A 19,435-nucleotide genomic window follows, 5' to 3' on the forward strand; every position below is an offset into this window, starting at 1 on the left:
CTGCATGTACGTGTGTAAAATTTTACAGAAAATTGCTTTTTGTACCTATAGATTCTGAGAAATTAAGGTTCTTTGGGGTTAATTGGGTAATAGCTGGCATGACATGTATATATAATAACTTACTGAAAACATGCCAAAACTTAGTGAAAATACTTAATAACCATCTGTAAAATTAAATAATCTAAAAATATAAAGACATTTATTTTAAATATGGAATCAAAAGGGCCATTTGTAGTAATGAAGATCAAGGACTGGAAAAGGCCTCTAGGATTGTTATTTTTCTACACTCCAGGAATTTTTTTCTCAGCTCAACTGGTCTAATATTTTAAGAGGTATCATGCACATTTTCATAAATGTCTAATACATGAAAATACTGTGGCTTAATAATAGAAAACACTATTGTAAGTTATTTTAATAAGAAAGTGTGCTAATGATGTAATGTTTGACAGCTCAATTGTCAAGCTATGTGTATGTGAGTCGCTCAGTCGTGTCCAACTCTTTGTGACCCCATGGGCTCTAAAGCTCAGCTGTCAAGCTACGTGTGTGTGTTAGTTGTTCAGTCGTGTCCAACTCTTTGCAACTACATAAACTGTAGCCCACCAGGTTCCTCTGTGCATGGGATTCTCCAGGCAAGAATACTGGAGTGGGTTGCCATTTCCTTCTCCAGTGGATCTTCCCGAACCAGGGATTGAACCTGGGTCTCCCGCACTGCAGGCAGATTCTTTACCATCTGAGCCACTAGGGCAGCTGTATGGCAAGTTATAGTATTTCTCTGAGCTTCAGTTTTCTCCTTATTTCAAGGCTCAATTGAAATAATAATACCAAGCCCTTGGCACAGTGCCCAGCACATGTAAGTGCTGAATAAATGTGAGCTTCTATAGTAGTTATTGTTGTTTTCAGTAAAAAAAAATAGCAAAATCATACAATCACTTGAAATTTGCTGGGAGAAGTAGTTCATGCAGTCCAAACTACAAAGATCTGTTTATATCAAAAGGTCAATTTGTTAATTGACAGCGCAAAAAATAACTGCCAAACTGATTGCAATCCATCTACCCAGCTAAGCATTTTCACCCCAGGAAGGAAGCACACTTAGGAAATCCGATGAGATCAGGAGTCTGCTTGTTGGATATATTGAATTCAAGCCAGAAAGATGACGGCTTTCTCTCTGCCCTAATTCTCCTTCAGCTTCAATCCTTCCTACCTCTGCTACAGCTTAATATTCTTAAAACAGCAATTTACTCAACTGTCCTGGTAAAACTGCTGACTTTTCATTGATTGCAGAATAAAGCATAAGTTCCTTAGCCTGGTTTTTAAGATCCACACTAATTTGTCCCCAAAGTTCCTATTCAGTTAATTTTCCTACTTCTGTCTGACATGATGAAGCTCCACTCCAGTGGGGATGGGTTCTTTGTTACTCTCTGAAACGTGCCATGCTCATTACTTAATTGAGCCATGGCATATGCTAGTTTTTCCTCATGGAATTCTCTTCTTTCTCCTCCATCCTAATCCCTTTCGTTATTTAAGGCCCACCTTAAATCTTGTCTCCTTCCTGAGGAATATACAAACCATTCCAGTCTATACAAAAATCTCTAAATTTCTATCATTTGTATTGTTTTACTCGTCACAAATATTTAATGCATATACTGCACTGTATATTGAGTTACCTCTTGTAAGTCATTTCCCCAACCAGATTATAAACTTCTGGAACATGAAGATTCTTTTTTTTTTTTCATTCTCTCAGAAAAGAACACAGTGTTACATATCTATTACGTAATACTGAGCTCTCAATGAATAACTGAATGGCTCATTAACGGCTGTCATAGGACAAGATAAACTGCCCAGGTGAGCCCAGCAAGGCTGCCTGGCCCCAGCGTGCTCCCCCAGGGTCCTAGCTGCTCTCAGTGCCCTCTCCTCCAGTTCTTGTAACTGCATCACAGTGTGTATCAGAAGCTTCCTAACTGTGTCAGGAAGTGAATGTCTAACAAAGAACCTTTCTCTTTAAATCTCTTTTTTGTTTCTGATTTCTTTTACTCTTGCTGTTGTTCAGTCACTCAGTGTCTGACTCTTTGCAACCCCATGGACTGCAGCATGCCAGGCTTCCCTGTCCTTCACTATCTCCTGGAGCTTGCTCAAACTCATGTCCACTGACTCAGTGATGCCATCCAACCATCTCATCCTCTGTCGTCCCTTTCTCCTCCTGCCTTCAATCTTTCCCAGCATCAGCGTCCTTTCCAATGAGTCAGTTCTTCACATCAGGTGGCCAAAGCATTGGAGCTTCAGCTTCTGCATCAGTCCTTCTAATGAATATTCAGGATCGATTTCCTTTAGGATTGACTGGTTTGATCTCCTTGAAATCCAAGGGACTCTCAGGAGTCTTCTCCAACATCACAGCTCAAAAGCACCAATTCTTTGGCGCTGAGCCTTCTTTATGGTCCAACTCTCACATCTATACATGACTACTGGAAAAATGGTAGCTTTAACTATACAGACCTTTGTTGGCAAAGTAATGTCTCTGCTTTTTAATACTCTAGGTTTGTCATAGCTTTTCTTCCAAGGAGCAAGCATCTTTTAATTTTGTGGCTGCAGCCACCACCTGCAGTGATTTTGGTGCCTGAGAAAATAAAGTCTGTCATGGTTTCCATTATTTCCCCATCTATTTGCCATGATGGGACCGGATGCCATGATCTTTGTTTTTTGAATGTCTCATGAGATGAACCTTCATCTGAAGATGCTTCGAGCCTGACATCTAGAACTCTTTCCTCAACTGGTAGTTCTCTGGACTCATAATTTCACAAAACTCTTTTACTCTAGAAAGTCTAAATATATAAACATGAAACAAGCACCCAGGAAGTTACTTAGTAGGAATCTATTCTAATTTCCTGAACATCCTCAATCCATTAGCCAGTTAAAATGTAGACACACTCTGCCAGGATATTATGTGCCAATTAACTGATAAAGCTGCTGTTTTAAAAAACACCAAAGATTAAAGTCATGATTCTGAATTAACTCACTAAATAGTCATTGATTTTCTTTTAATTCTTAATAAATACCTTAGATGTCTTGTGAATTCTGATAGAGCGAGAGAGCTGAACAGTGGCCATGATAGTAATGTATCAGGATTCTTTTAACAAATCTAACCTGTAGAAAAAAAAATTAATTAGAGACCTTGCCTAACATAATCCTTTTATTGCGAATCTTCCAAAGAACTGTATAATTAGCATTTGATTGTATTCTTTGGGAAATCAGTTTAATAAACATCTCCACTACCAATTTTATATAAATTAGAGTAAGATATCTCTCTGGATTAGTTTTTCCAACCACCCAAGGAAAATATAAGTTGACTTACTCGTTCCCAAATACATTTGGAGGAGAATAATAAATTACAAATCCCCTAAAGGTTCAACAATGTATTTTATTCATCCTTGTTATTCCCTCAGAGTGTTAATAGTGCTCTCTATATAACAGGGGCTTAAAAAGTATTTCTTGAATTAACTTCATGTATAATTGATTTACAAAGTCAACTCAAAAATTAAAGTTTACATTTCATACCCATTAGGATGGCTATTCAAACAGATGGAAAATAACAAGTGTAGGTAAAGATGGGGCAAAACTGGAATCCTCGTACACTGCTGGTAGGAATGTAAAGTGTGCAGCTGCTGTGGAAGGCAGTATGGCAGTTCCTCAAAAAGTTCAATAGGTTTACCATACTATCCAGCACTTCCACTTCTAAACTCAGAAGTATCAAAAAGTGTTAGTCGCTCAGTTGTATCCAACTCTTTGTGACCTCATGAACTGCAGCCCACCAGGCTCCTGTCCATTGGATTTCCCAGGCAAGAATACTGGAGTGGGTTGCCATTTCCTTCTCCAGGGGGTCTTCCCCACCCAGGGATCAAACCCATGTCTCCTGTATTGCAGGCAGATTCTTTACCACCTGAGCCACCAAGGAAGCCCAAAAAGTATTGAAAGGAGGGATTCAGACAGACACACACCAATGTTCATAGCAGTATTATTTATAATAGCCAAAAGGCAGAAACAACCCAAAGGTCCAGGAACAGCTGAATGGGCTTTTAAATATGGTATATACAATGGAATGTTATTCAGTATCAAAAAGTAATGAAATTATGATATGTTACAACATGGGTAAATTTGAAAACATTATGCTAAATGAAATAAACCAGACACAAAAGGATGCCTATCACATGATTCCATTTGTATGAATAGAGTCAGATTCATAGTGACAGAGAATAGAACAGAGGTCACCAGGGGCTAGAGGGTGGAAGGAATGGGGAGCTCAATTTGTACATAATTTCATTCAGGAAGATGTAAAATTTTTAGAAATGGGTCGTGGTAAAGGTTGTACAAACACTGTGAATACACTTAGTGCCGCTCAGTTATACACTCAATGGTGACTGAGATGATGAATTTTATGTTACGCACATTTTACCACAATAAAAAAGCATTTATGTTTAAAAATACATAGTTTTCACTACATCACTTTACTAACAAAAAAGACGCAAATTTCCCTTTTTCTTTTTAAAGGACTTAATTGTAGTTTCTTTTCAAGATTTTATCGAGTTCTGACCAAAATATTAGTAAAATAAACCACTTAAATTCTGGATCACCTAGGATAGCCTGTGATTTGATTTTGTGTATAAATTAATGCAAGATTCTGGAAGATTTTGCAAATAAAAGACGGCAGAATTATCTAAGGACACTTCCACAAGGTGGTGATAGAGATTATAAACAGGTAATAATTTCTCTCAATTTACTTCTTCAGAGCAGCACTAGGGGACACTCTTTTACAAGATTTAAACGAGACTGACAACCACCTGATAGTCCTTTGGTCCTTAAAGATTCCAAGGTGTCTTTTGTTGACTTCAGATTATAACCTTCATTTTTGAGTGTAACCTTCAAAACTGACTCAACATGATCACTGTCTCCTTTACAACTTCAAGAAATAAAATGGGAAAAATAAGTAACTACAAGAGTTTACACTCCAGTTTTGACCCAGTATAAGCCAAGATAAACTATCACTTCCCTGGTGGCTCAGATGGGAAAGCATCTGCCTACAGTGAGGGAGACCTGGGTTCAATCCCTGGGTCAGGAAAATCCTCTGGAGAAGGAAATGGCAACCCACTCCAGTACTCTCGCCTGGAAAATCCCACGGACGGAGGAATGTAGTAGGTCACAGTCCATGGGGTCGCAAAGAGTCGGACACGACTGATCAACTTCACTTCACTTCACTTCATTGGGGTAGTTATTAGAGACAATAAATAATAGGGAATAATGATTTCAAGTGGCTTTTTATATTGGTAGGTTTTTAAATAATTTCTCTATGATGGCAAGGTATTCTGATGGCATTTCTAGAAAATCAAGTCCTGAAAATAGTATCAGGCTATTAGAACACAATGCATTTACTACATCTATGTATTTGGACTATATGAATAACCTGGTTTTACTTGATATTATCGCTGAAAGCTCAAACCTCCAGGATACTTGCTTTTGAGAAGGGATTCAAAGCTAATCACTATTAAGCATTGGGTACTTGTCTGTGGAACTAACATGTATAAAATCAGTGAAGTTAGTTTCCGTACACTTATGTCTTGTGTGTGCAGAGGAAATGAACTGCACCGCTGGTGCAATCTGGGAGAAAGCCTTTGGGGTTACGGAACCTGGGTTCGAATTCTGCTCAACTACCTAGCAACTCTATGTTTTGGTCAAATTACTTAGTCTTGCTGGGCCTCAGTATCCTTTTTGTAAAATGAAGACAGTAAATCCAGCTTTTCAGGGCTCTTTTAGTGTTTATCAGGACGTGTATTTATCTGGAGAGGAAACACAGCATAGTGGTTAGGCACATGAACTTTTGCGGAGCCAAATTGCCTAGGATCCAATCCCAGCCTGCAATCCAATTGCCATATTGTTTCATGCACATGTTTGCCTCAGTTTCCCCATCTGTAAAATACAGTCACTAATAGTATCTATTTAGTTATGACCTAAATCAAATTTCTTATGATTATACAGTGGAAGTGAGAAATAGATTAAAGGGACTAGATCTGATAGATAGAGTGCCTGATGAATTATGGACAGAGGTTCGTGACATTATACAGGAGACAGGGATCAAGACCATCCCCATGGAAAAGAAATGCAAAAAAGCAAAATGGCTGTCTGAGGAGGCCTTACAAATAGCTGTGAAAAGAAGAGAAGCGAAAAGCAAAGGATAAAAGGAAAGATATAAGCATCTGAATGCAGAGTTCCAAAGAATAGCAAGGAGAGATAAAAAAAGCCTTCCTCAGCAACCAATGCAAAGAAATAGAGGAAAACAACAGAATGGGAAAGACTAGAGATCTCTTCAAGAACATTAGAGATACCAAGGGAACATTTCATGCAAAGATGGGCTCGATAAAGGACAGAAATGGTATGGACCTAACAGAAGCAGAAGATATCAAGAAGAGATGGCAAGAATACACAGAAGGACTGTACAAAAATGATCTTCACGACCCAGATAATCACGATGGTGTGATCACTCACCTAGAGCCAGACATCCTGGAATGTGAAGTCAAGTGGGCCTTAGAAAGCATCACTACGAACAAAGCTAGTAGAGGTGATGGAATTCCAGTTGAGCTATTTCAAATCCTGAAGATGATGCTGTGAAAGTGCTGAACTCAATACGCCAGCAAATTTGTAAAACTCAGCAGCGGCCACAGGACTGGAAAAGGTCAGTTTTCATTCCAATCCGAAAGAAAGGCAATGCCAAAGAATGCTCAAACTACCGCACAATTGCACTCATCTCACACGCTAGAAAAGTAATGCTCAAAATTCTCCAAGCCAGGCTTCAGCAATACGTGACCCATGAACTTCCAGATGTTTAAGCTGGTTTTAGAAAAGGCAGAGGAACCAGAGATCAAATTGCCAACATCCACTGGATCATGGAAAAAGCAAAAGAGTTCCAGAAAAACATCTATTTCTGCTTTACTGACTATGCCAAAGCCTTTGACTGTGTGGATCACAATAAACTGTGGAAAATTCTGAAAGAGATGGGAATACCAGACTACCTGACCTGCTTCTTGAGAAACCTATATGCAGGTCAGGAAGCAACAGTTAGAACGGGACATGGAACAACAGACTGGTTCCAAATAGGAAAAGGAGTACATCAAGGCTGTATATTGTCACCCTGCTTATTTAACTTCTATGCAGAGCATATCATTAGAAATGCTGGGCTGGAAGAAGCACAAGCTGGAATCAAGATTGCCAGGAGAAATATCAATAACCTCAGACATGCAGATGACACCACCCTTATGGCAGAAAGTGAAGAGGAACTAAAAAGCCTCTTGATGAAAGTTTTACTTTCATCGAGTGCCGGGAGCCGGCATATTGCATACTGAGTGCATATTGCACGTTGAGTGCAGCACTTTCCACAGCATCATCTTTCAGGATCTGGAATAGCTCAACTGGAAGTCTATCACTGCCAGGAGCCAGTGTGAGGAACTCCTCCCGTGGCAAAAGTCATGAGGAAGGAGGCTCGGCATACGCAAAGGCGGGATCGAGCCTCAGGAGTCCCCCTGGAAATTCTCAAGCATCTACCCCCAAAACCAGAGTCTGCCTACTTTCTGCTTTGTGCTTTCACCTACACCTCTGACTTTACAGGGGCTGTTCCCCACTACCTCTCTCTGAAAAAAGAGTTAGCTTACAACTCCAGTTAACAATTCCTGGGTGTGACAGTGTTTCAACCTACAAACTCCTTTGGAAATCCTCTAGCCTGCCTGAATAGGTTTTTCCGGCCACATGTGATTGCTCAGAGCCTCCCAACTGTGAGAGGCATGAGATGTTCTAAACTGTCTAAACACAGATTCCTTTGAGCAGTTAAAAGATTGATTAGAAATTGTATTGGTGAAGGGATTTTCACTTGTTGGGCCAATGTTTGCTGCTAAGTCTCCATATCCCTTACCTGCTGTGTCCCTGGCAGTGTATTGATTAATATAATTGGTGTAAGTAGTAGCTTTAATGTTTGTAACCTGGGACCCTTGAGTTAACTCTTTTTCTTGTTATAGCCCACCACACCTTTGCTCTGTAGGAATGCAACTTTATCTAATGCTTTTGGAGGGTGGCTCCTGACCAATCACTTTTAGAGAAAATTAAGTTTTCTGAAGAAAGGGTCTTAAAATGTTAACAGGCCTCCGGGCCAGAAGATGACGCAAATCACCTAAGCTTTTGCATATGATAAGTTTGCAGGAAGAAAGTCTGGCTTGCTGCATGACTCTACCCCTTCCCCCATTATCCTCTATGCATAACTTAAGGTATAAAAACTACTTTGAAAAATAAAGTGCGGGCCTTGTTCACCAAAACTTGGTCTCCCCATGTCGTTTTTCTCTCACCTTCTGGCTGAATTATTCAGCCTCTTTTCTCCACTGAATTTCCTCACTGAGCTATCCTTATTTCAGCCTCTTTTCTCCACTGAATTTCCTCACTGAGCTATCCTTATTCTATTACTCTTTATATCCTTAATTAAAGTTTAATTAAGCAGTTGTTTCCTGATCCTCGCTGACGCCGTCCCCGCTTCGAATTCCCTGGATCCACCGGGGCTGGACCCCGGCAATCGAGGAGAGTGAAAAAGTTGGCTTAAAGCTCAACATTCAGAAAACCAAGATCATGGCATCTGGTCCCATCACTTCATGGGAAATAGACGGGAAAACAGTGGAAATAGTGTCAGACTTTATTTTTGTGGGGCTCCAAAATCACTGCAAATGGTATTTGCAGACATGAAATTAAAAGACACTTACTCCTTGGAAGGAAAGTTATGACCAACCTAGACAGCATATTCAAAAGCAGAGACATTACTTTGCCAACAAAGGTCCATCTAGTCAAGGCTATGGTTTTTCCAGTGGTCATGTATGGATGTGAAAGTTGGACTGTGAAGAAGGCTGAGCGCCGAAGAATTGATGCTTTTGAACTGTGGTGTTGGAGAAGACTCTTGAGAGTCCCTTGGACTGCAAGGAGATCCAACCAGTCCGTCCTAAAGGAGATCAGTCCTGGGTGTTCTTTGGAAGGACTGATGCTAAAGCTGAAACTCCAGTACTTTGGCCACCTCATGCGAAGAGTTGACTCATTTGGAAAAGACTCCGATGCTGGGAGGGATTGAGGGAAGGAGGAGAAGGGGACGACAGAGGATGAGATGGCTGGATGGCATCACTGACTCGATGGACATGAGTCTCAGTGAACTCCGGGAGTTGGTGATGGACAGGGAGGCCTGGTGTGCTGCAATTCATGGGGTCTTGAAGAGTCGGACATGACTGAGCGACTGAACTGAACTGAATAGTATCTACATCCCAGGCTTGTTGTGAGGACTAAATAAGCCATTATTTGTAAGGCATTTGGAACACTGTCCAATACACATTTCATTATATGCAAGTTTAGTTTTAAATCTGATTTTAGTATCTGAACTCTTGTTTTCTTCCCACCTGCCGTTGTTTCTTCTCATTGTTGTCTTCAGGCTTTTTTCCTTGCCCCCTTTTAAACTTTTGGTGTTCGTCACAGTTCTGTCCTAGTGTTTTTCTTTTAACATTTTAAATACACGCCCTGGGCAAACAAATACATTCTCACTGTTTCCATTACTATATCTATTCTAACAACTCTTATATGTATACCCGAACCTAGGTTTTGCTGGGGAGTTGCAGATCTGTACCTCTGACTATGAACCAGTTTCAGTTGGATTTTCCCAACATATCCAAATGTGAATCCTTTTGCCCTAAACCGGTTTCTGTACCTCAGCTGAGTGGATGACAAGCATCAAATACCTGGGTTGCTCAAGCCTAAAAACTCTGACTCAGCTCTGTTCCCTCCCTCATTCCTACAGCCAGTCTCCTAATATTTCTCAAGCGTCCACTCCTCATTTTATGCACATGGTTGTCATCTCTGCTTTAGATCAGATCAGCTTCATCTTTCGCCTGGATTTGTTCAACCACCAGTCTGTCATTGGCCTTACCCATCTCCAGTCTGTTCTTGGTATTGCAGCCAAAGTATTCTTAGACTACCAACGGGACTCTGTAATTTCCTGGACTGAAATGCTTCAGTGGGCCCCCGGTGCCCTCAGGATGAAATCCAAACTTCTCAAGATCGGGCTCAATCCTCCTTAGCCACACCTCTAACTATTTTCCCTTATACTTTTATGCATCAGCTATTCTTATCTACTTTTTAAATTTTTAATTATTTATTTTTAGCTGCTCTGGATCTTCATTGCTCATGAGGGGGCTACCCTCTAGTTTCAGTGTGTGGGCTTCTCACTGTGCTGGCTTCTCTTCTTGCAAAGCATGGGCTCGAGGTGCATGGCACCAGCGATTGCAGCTGACAGGCTGTAAACATGGGCTCAGTAGTTGTGTGTGGCACATGCACTTGGTTGCTCTGCGGCATGTGGAATCTTCCTGGACCAGAGATCAAACCCATGTCCCCTGCATTGGCAGGCGGATTCTTCCCAAACAGGGAAGTCCCTTGTCTATTTTGAAAGTGTTAGCCGCTCAGTTCAGGATTGAACCCGGGTCTTCAGCATTGCAGGCAGATTCTTTGCCACTGAGCCACCAGGGAAGCCCAAAACAAGTTTTAATCGCTTGGTCAGGTCTGACTCTTTGCAACCCCATGAACTTTATCTTCTTTAATTAATCTATATTCTCTCAGCTTTCAGGTTTTTGCAATGTTCCCTCTGCCTGAAATATCCTCCTTCCTTTCCAATTCCTACTCACCTTCTAGACACGGGGTTAGTGTCAGTTTCTCAAATTCATCATCCCTGGTTCACCATCAAGTCCCGGTTATGTGCACATTGTAATATATACTGTATCATTTTGCATTTATGTACCATCCCACCCTGCTGTGAGATAACATGAGGGCAAAGTTGTATCTGCCTAGTTCGTTATTTTTTAAGGTTTTGTTTTAAGGTATACTTCAGTAGGTTTTCATATATTCATGAAGTTTTGCAAACATCACTACTATCTAATTTCAGAAGATTTTTGTTACCCTAAAAGAAACCCTATTTCCACTAGCAATCACTCCTCATTTTCCCCTCCCTTGACTCCTTGCAACCATTAATCTACTTTTCATCTCTATCAGTTTGCCTATTCTGGACATTTATTTCATATAAGTGGAATCATATATAAACTTTTGTGTCTAGTTTAGATCATTCTGGAGTCGTTAGCATCATGCAGTACTGGAATAAAGTTGGTTGTTGTTTTTCAGTTGCTAAGTGGTCTGACTCTTTGCGACCCCATGGACTGTAGCACACCAGGTTTCTCTGTCCTCCACTATCTCCTGGAGTTTACTCAAATTCATGTCCATTGAGTTGATTATGCTATCTAACCATTTTATCCTCCGCTGCCTCCTTCTCCTTTTGCCTCCAATCTCTCCCAGCATCAGGCTCGTTTCCAATGAGTCAGCTCTTTGCCTCAGGTGGCCAAAGTATTGGAGCGTCAGCATCAGTCCTTCCAATGGATAGTCAGGATTGATTTCCTTTAGGATGGACTGATTTGCTCTCCTTGCAGTCCAAGGGACTCAAGAGTCTTCTCCAGCACCACAGTTTGAAAGCATCCATTCTTCGGCACTCGGCATTCTTTATGGTCCAACTCTCTCTCTGTACATGACTACTGGAAAAACCATAGATTTGACTATGCAGATCTTTGTTGGCAGAGTGATGTCTCTGCTTTTTAATACGCTGTTTAGGTTTGTCATAGCTTTCCTTCCAAGGAGCAAGCATCTTTTAATGTCATGGCTTCAGTTACCATCTGCAATGATTTGCATCATGCAGTTCTGGAATAAAGTAGGTAGGTGCTAAAAAAAATATATGCTGAATCAATAGAGAAGTAATACCGGGACAAGGAAGAATTAAGGGTCTAGAAAAGAATTATAGAATTTTAGAGGCAGAAGGAACTTTAAATGATCTAGTCCAGACATTTATTTTTCTAGATGAAAAAAATCAAGGTCCAGAGAAGTCAAGGTCAATCAACCACTTAGTGACAGAACTGAGAATAAAAATCAAGAAAATCTGACTCATAATTTAGGGGTTTTCCTACAGTGACTCAGCACAATTAAATTCCCTTGCTTTCATTGCATCCAAAATAATGCACTACCAGCACCTTCCTAGTTGCTGGGCTTTCTTGCTGGTTTCTAAGCATGGTAGTGTCTCTTTTCCATGTTCTAAAATAAGCTGGCTTCAGGAAGGCAAAAAAGATCTAAATAATTGTTTTAAATAGCCAGTTTCCTTTCAACTTCTAACTATTCTGTTGCAACTGTTGTTTTCCCTTTGAGCAGGTGTTTTATGGAGGTCTCCTATTCAAGTACAAACTCTGCTGAATTTTGAAAGCTTACCAGCTGACAGCCCCAGGAGGTTATGACTCCATAGATCATGTATTCTCAGAGAATTATTCTGATTTTTTATCTCCTAGTTCTGACTCATTATCTAAAAACCTAAGAGAGATTTCAAACCTGTGAGTTTTAAGAACAGAACTCTAACTTTCAAATGTCTTTGACATTTGTCTTACACTTTGCTTGTGTATTGGATTCACACACATCTGAAACTTCACTGGGCCTCAATACCATTCATTCTTATGCTTGATATGTCTGCTCTGACGAGGATTATGATCTTCTTGAGAAAGGGAAAATTTCTGTGTTTTCTCAGATAAAGACTCACTCTGGGTTTACCTCTTGACCTACGTGTCAACTGCCCTATTTAAAATGGAGACACAATAACTACTTTACCCTTTTATGTGTGAATCCAAGATTCAGATAAAGATTAACCAGCTATTGTTTAGTTTCTGAAGGCCTAAGCCTCCTAGGAGGGTGGGAGGAGGGTGGTGCGTGTGGAAGGGGAGGTGGCATTCTGAGTGACACACAAAGAAACAAAGCTTCATTACACACGCCCAAAGACAGGAACAGTTGGTTTCCACCCAGCTTTCCCAATCTTTCAAAACCATTTTTTTTAAACAAGAAGATCCATTTTCGAGCAAAGGAATAATATCCAATACCTGGATTCTAAAATGCAGCTAGATGACCTTCCTTACATGTATATGATATGAAGGATGGCTTTACTCAAAGGAAGTACATGTCAACATAAATGGGCTTGCACCATAAAGTTGGAAGGAGGAGGAGACATTCTCTGCAACTAACCCAATCCCTTCAGGTTTAAAGAAAAGGAAAGTCAATTCAGTGGAGGAAGGGTGGTCTTTTTAACAAATAGTGCTGGAACAACAGGACATCCATAGACCAAAAAATCCCCAAACCCCTCAACCTAAATCTGATATCACATACTAATATTAATTAAAAATGGATCATAGATTTAAATGTAAAATAAAAAACTACAAAGACTAGGAAAATCCAGCAAAGGGACTTTGTTTGCCAAAATTCACCCTGTTACTCAGAGGTTTCACAGAGTTTGGTCCCACAAATTATTATTCTCTATTTTAACAAATCCCATTTGGTCCTGTTAATTCCCCTACTCCCTGCTCACTCAGAGTAAATGGTTTCCACCGTATTAACTGGGTATTTGTTCATGCTCTTTTGGTTTTTTAATATCTTCTTCATGCTACTTCAATTATTCATTCTATTCAACATTTACTGGGCAACTACCATGCACGAATCTTTGAGTAGGCTTACAAAGATGTAAAATACTGTTCCCATCTCAAGAGATTTATGGCCCAGTGGAGGAGAAATTAGATTATCCTAATTAGATTAAAACTCCTTTACTTTTTCTTCGATTTCATCAGCCAAGTACACGATGTACTATTGCACACCGAGTCCAGTGCTCTGCACAACTGAAAACATTTTGGTGATTGGCTAGTCTTGAGTTTCAAGATACACTCTGCACTGTTTGGGGAACTAAAGTCCAGGAGATTAAATGGCAAATCCTGGATAAGGCGAAAGACGAGCTGGAGGTCAGCCCGTGGGGACTCACACCCTCCTCGCTCCCCTCCTGGGCTGCGCCAGCCATTGATTCTGGCAAAACGCCTCCACGGCTGGAGAAAACCCGATCGAGAAGATAATCCCTCAAAGCTCCCCATCCGACTGCGTGTTGCAACACGCAGGTATCGGTCTGTTTTGGGGGCCGATTACCCGCCACTGCCCCCCCCCCGCCCCCGCCCAGAACTGATTCCTTCTTTTCCACCGATATCTCATTTAAAAGCTACCTTGATAGTGGAAATGTGTTTCCAGTACAATTCTTTCCACCCCCCACCCCCGCCCCGACCTCTCAGTAAATGTGACATTTTTCATCATCAAGCTTTTGGGGGAAAACGGAACCTGGGGGGTTTTCTCTGTCCTTCCTCTCAGCCCCGACTTTCTCGCTACTCAGAGTACTTCAGGCCTCAAGAGAAATACTTTCAAATCAAAGTTAAAGCCTCAGGTAAAAATAAACGAAAAAAAACCCCCAAAAACCCTAGGAGAACTAACAACGTTCAAAGCGCCCGTTTTTCTCCGTATTCCTCGCGTTTGGGCGGCTCTCACCTCAGCCGGTTGACGCCTTCCGGTGACTGGGGCTCAACCGCCTTTTCTGGCTGAAACTCGCCTCTGGCGCTTGTGAATAGTCAACGAGGCCTTCCTGGGCGGGGCGAGACAAGACGCTTCGTGAATAATTCATTAATTCTCGCGCTCTCCTGAGAGACCGGCCTCGCGCCGTCTCATGCATATGCAAATAAGGGCGACAGGGGACTGGCTCTCCCCAGCTAGCCCCGCCCCCCACGCCGGGTCCGCGTGCCCCGCGGGGCGGTGGTTCACAGCCCGGGAGCCGAGCCGTTAGGCCGCCGGCGCGGCGTCGGTTCTGCGGCGTTTCTCGCTTTTCTGAGGGCTCGCTCCGGCTTGAGGGACCCGCGCTGAGCTCGAGGCGCCGCACACGCACCTCGACGCGGCTCTCGGCTCGGGGCCGCTCCGCGCGGTAAACCTTCAGTCGAGGAGATGCCTGCCGGCTGAGGTGAGAGAGCGGCGGTGAGCATCTCGCGGGCAGCGAGGGTCCTGGGTTGGAGCCTGAGGGACTGTGGGGTTCATGTCGGGCGAGGCCCGGAGCGAGGGGCCCCAGAGAGGCCAGGGGGCCCGCGTGGGGGCGGCGCAGGGGACCGGAGGCAAGCGCCCGAGAGAGCGGGTTGACGACGACGAAGGGCGGTGGACACCCAGGCCACAGAGGTTTCGCGCCGGAGGGCATCTCTAGTTCTTCCCTGTGTGGACCCTGCTTTGCGTTATTTTTAATCAGATTAGATCAGATCAGTCGCTCAGTCGTGTCCGACTCTTTGCGACCCCATGAATCGCAGCACGCCAGGCCTCCCTGTCCATCACCAACTCCCGGAGTTCACTCAGATTCACGTCCATCGAGTCAGTGATGCCATCCAGCCATCTCATCCTCTGTCGTCCCCTTCTCCTCTTGCCCCCAATCCCTCCCAGCATCAGAGTCTTTTCCAATGAGTCAACTCTTCCCATGAGGTGGCCAAAGCACTGGAGTTTCAGCTTTAGCATCATTCCTTCCAGAGAAATCCCAGGGCTGATCTCCTTCAGAATGGACTGGTTGGATCTCCTTGCAGTCCAAGGGACTCTCAAGAGTCTTCTCCAACACCACAGTTCAAAAGCATCAATTCTTCGGCGCTCAACCTTCCTCACAGTCCAACTCTCACATCCATACATGACCACAGGAAAAACCATAGCCTTGACTAGACAAACCTTTGTTGGCAAAGTAATGTCTCTGCTTTGCAATATGCTGTCTAGGTTGGTCATAACTTTCCTTCCAAGGAGTAAGCCTCTTTTAATTTCATGGCTTGCAGTCACCATCTGCAGTGATTTTTGGAGCCCCAAAAAATAAAGTCTGACACTGTTTCCACTGTTTCCCCATCTATTTCCCATGAAGTGATGGGACCAGATGCCGTGATCTTCGTTTTCTGAATGTTGAGCTTTAAGCCAACTTTTTCACTCTCCACTTTCACTTTCATCAAGAGGCTTTTTAGTTCCTCTTCACTTTCTACCATAAGGGTGGTGTCATCTGCATATCTGAGGTTATTGATATTTCTCCTGGCAATCTTGATTCCAGCTTGTGTTTCTTCCAGTCCAGTGTTTCTCATGATGTACTCTGCATATAGTATGCGTTGGTAATTTTGGAAATAAAGCACTTAACATGTACTCCTCTTACACTGCCCTTAACCTCGTCCCTTGCGCAGAGGTAACCCCAGTGAGCAGTGGGGTGCATCCCCTCAGGCCCCGTTCCCACGGGTTCAGCTGCACACGTAGAATCTTGTGGAGCTCCTCAGCGGGTCACAGAGCCCCTCGAACCTCTGCAGTAGGGTTTCCTCAGAGAGTGGATGAAGTGGCGGGTCGCTTGGAATCTATTTTTTTTTAATATTTATTTCATTTGTCTTTGGCTGCGTCTGGTCTTAGTTGTAGCACGTGCCATCTTCATTGTGACATCTTTTGTTGCGGTCGGCGGGCTTAGCAGTCCCGCAGCATGTGGGATTCTAGTTCCTCCACCAGAGTTCGAACCTGTGTCCCGGCATTAGAAGGCAGATTCTTAATCACTGGGCTGCCAGAGAAGTCCCCTTGAAACCTATTTTTAATTTGTTTCCACAGTTAAAAAAAAAAAAAAAAAAGATTCAAGTTGGCAAAACCGTGAGTTTATAACATAATGACTAAAACCCATCTTTGGGCAGTTAATTTCTTCAGTGCAGTTTTTCTCAGTCTCAGCAGTAGTACCCGCCCAGCTCAAATCCAAATCGTTTGACAACTCAGAATGTTTTCAGACATTGTCAGATGTCCCCTGGGCGGCAGAATCACGCTTAGTTGAGAACTGCCGTTGACCCTTGAACAGCTGGGATGTCAGGGTACTGACAGCCCTCACAGTCAAAAATCCGAGTATAAATTTGTAGTCGGCCTCCCTCATCTGCAGAGAAGGCAATGGCACCCCACTCCAGTACTCTTGCCTGGAAAATCCCATGGACGGAGAAGCCTGGTAGGCTGCAGTCCATGGGGTCGCTAAGAGTCGGACACGACTGAGCGACTTCCCTTTCACTTTTCACTTTCATGCATTGGAGAAGGAAATGGTAACCCGCTCCAGTGTTCTTGCCTGGAGAATCCCAGGGACAGGGAGCCTGGTGGGCTGCCGTCTATGGAGTCGCACCAAGTCGGACACTACTGAAGGGACTTAGCAGCAGCAGCAGCAGCCCTCATCTGAGATTCGCATCTGAAGTTTAAGCCAGCTGTGGATCGTAGAGTTACTAGAGTATTTATTGGCAACACTCAGCGTGTAGATGGACCCATGCAGTTCAAACCTGTGTTGTTCAAGGGTCAGCCATTCCGCTTTAATTCCACGTTTTCCAAAAGTAACTGTTCTTTGAGCCGACCACGCAGATGGTCTCTCTGCTCTAGCCCTTTGCGGTCCAGGCATTTTCCTGCTTCCCTCTAGCTGGGCTGCTAGCCCCGCCGTGCTGGCTGTGCTCATTCCCACCTGCCTTCAGGTCTCGGTCAGCTGATCACCACTATGTCCAAAGAGCCTTCCCTGTGCTGGTGAAGTCCACACCACAGACGCATGCCGATTCTCTCTCATTATCACTGTTTTCTTCCTAGAACTAAGTGCAATCTGGATCTCATTTATGTGTTAACCTGTTTTTCTTTCTTCACCACCAAGAATACAAGTAAGCTTCATTAAAGGTCTCATCTCTTCAGGTCCCCACAGGATCCCCAGTGCCCAGCACAGTGGCTCGCACACAGTAATCACTCAATACATTTGATGGACTGAAATGATAAATGACCCTCTTTTCCTCCCAAGAGCTTCTATGGAGTTTCTCCTACTCCTTTCCATTCACTGTCCCTTCTGCGCTCCTTCGTGACCTTTGTTTAGAACTGAAATGGATAAATGAGCACCTAGCAGCTGTGGGTGAAGCCGTCACTTTCCTCACTGACTTAACCACTCTTTGGGGACAGAAACTGTCCTTTATTATATTTATTGAAGGTATTCAATAAGTATTTATATTGTTGGATGAACTAATAGATGACTTAAGGAACAACATTAGACAATTAAAAATGGATCATGCTAGGCTTCCCAGGTGGTGCAGTGATGAAGAATCTGCCTGCCAATGCAAGAGACAAAAGAGGGACAGGTTAGATCCCTGGGTCAGGAAGATGCCCTGGAGAAGGAAGGAAATGACACCGCACTCCCATTGTCTTGCCCAGAAAACTCCGTGGACAGAGGTGCCTGGCGGGCTGTAGTCTATGGGGTTGCAAAGAGCTGGACATGACTGAGCTCGCATGTACATATGCATCCCTTGTGGTCCAGTGGCTAAGATGCCCCAGTGCAGGGGGCCTGGGTTCCATCCCTGGTCAGGGAGCTAGATTCTGCATGCCGCAACAAAGGGTTCACATGCTGCAATTAAGACCCGATGAACCCAAATAAATAAAAGATATTTTAAATATTTTTTAAAATAATGAAAAAAATTGATGGGGCTTTAGAAATTATGAAGGAACTTTACAGATGAGAGTTTGGGTAATTTGCTCAAGGTCGCCAGGGTTTTTGAGAGACCAAGTCACAGCTACAACCCATGGTATCACACCTCTCACTTCAAGGCGCTTTCTTATTTCCAGCCAGTCTAGTTTCTGATTACTTTTCTGAGAACCTGGCTTACAGCTTAAACACAAAAATCCCAAGACTTGCTTCTTGTCAGCTAAGCTTTTGAGCTTGTACTCTTCATCTTTTGATTAGATCCAGCCCTTGGGATAATGGCCTGATAAACTCAAAAGTGCTATATGGTATTTCAAACAATTTTCCATCTTCTTTTATGCCTTTCAGTGCTAAGAGATTGGAAATTGCCCCTGTCAAAGCAAAGTATCTTGTTTGTTTTGGAAGGAAAAAACGTTTGTTGTAGGAGAAATTGATCATTGTTTAGAAATTTACAAATAATCAGTTGTTAAAGTTTTGCCAAATCCCGTGTCCAGTAGTAAAATAACGTGTGAAACAGATGAAAATGGAGGGGGAAAGTCTTTTTTGAGATGGCTCTTCATTGCCTCAAGTTGACCTTTCTCGCTTTAGACAAGTGTGTCTCCTTTCACTCCGTGTACCTGAATCAGCTGTCACGCATTGTGTCTAGGTAGACTTCCGCTTTTGAGACCCAAAGACCATTCAGGGTTCCTTCTTTCTTCTTGGCAGTTTGTGCAGGTAGCACCTGGCGTGCTGCCTAGTAGAGTCTGTGGAGCCCTCTCAGCTGTGAGTATTTTGCGGCTGTTTTCTGGTGCGTGGCAGCACACTGCCATCACGGAAAGCAGAGCTGCCTTTTGTCTGACTGACTGAAACTTTCCCACCAAAACCAGTTTAACACTGGAAATTTTTCCAAGAGACAGTTTTTGCTTGAGCATGATCAAAAGAGACATATTGAATATCAAATGTAATCTCTAAATCTTTCTCCGTCTTCAGTGTACATAATCATGATGCCAAATGCAGAGA

The 19,435-nt window shown here is 42.8% G+C and overlaps 2 protein-coding genes across 11 annotated transcripts in view; one reads left to right on the top strand and one right to left on the bottom strand.

Annotated features, from left to right (window-relative positions):
- The window catches only part of HORMAD2 (HORMA domain containing 2), a 67,352-nt gene extending 52,746 nt beyond the window's left edge, over positions 1 to 14,606 (bottom strand). For 3 of the 5 annotated variants that reach the window (XM_044929968.2, XM_006069838.4, XM_025267381.3), the window contains exons 1-2: positions 14,476 to 14,606; positions 3,051 to 3,138 (exon numbers count right to left, since the gene is read on the bottom strand). In XM_044929968.2, coding sequence (XP_044785903.1) covers positions 3,051 to 3,101 — 51 coding nt within the window. In that variant the 5' untranslated portion in view covers positions 3,102 to 3,138; positions 14,476 to 14,606. Of the gene's footprint in view, positions 1 to 3,050; positions 3,139 to 5,726; positions 6,110 to 14,475 lie in introns of those variants that run through there. The other 2 variants (XM_044929967.2, XM_006069840.4) reach the window with 2 other exon arrangements.
- Positions 14,607 to 14,722: 116 nt separating this feature from the next.
- Positions 14,723 to 19,435, top strand: part of LOC102393336 — a 57,064-nt gene continuing 52,351 nt past the window's right edge. The window contains exon 1 of one of the 6 annotated variants that reach the window (XM_025267384.3): positions 14,723 to 14,952. The gene's annotated coding sequence lies outside the window, so the exon portion shown is untranslated. The remainder of the gene's footprint in view (positions 14,953 to 19,435) is intronic. The other 5 variants (XM_044929969.2, XM_025267385.3, XM_025267386.3 and 2 more) reach the window with 5 other exon arrangements.

This window comes from Bubalus bubalis, chromosome 17 (assembly GCF_019923935.1).
Source record: "Bubalus bubalis isolate 160015118507 breed Murrah chromosome 17, NDDB_SH_1, whole genome shotgun sequence".
In the NCBI taxonomy this organism is placed as follows: Eukaryota; Metazoa; Chordata; class Mammalia; order Artiodactyla; family Bovidae; genus Bubalus; species Bubalus bubalis.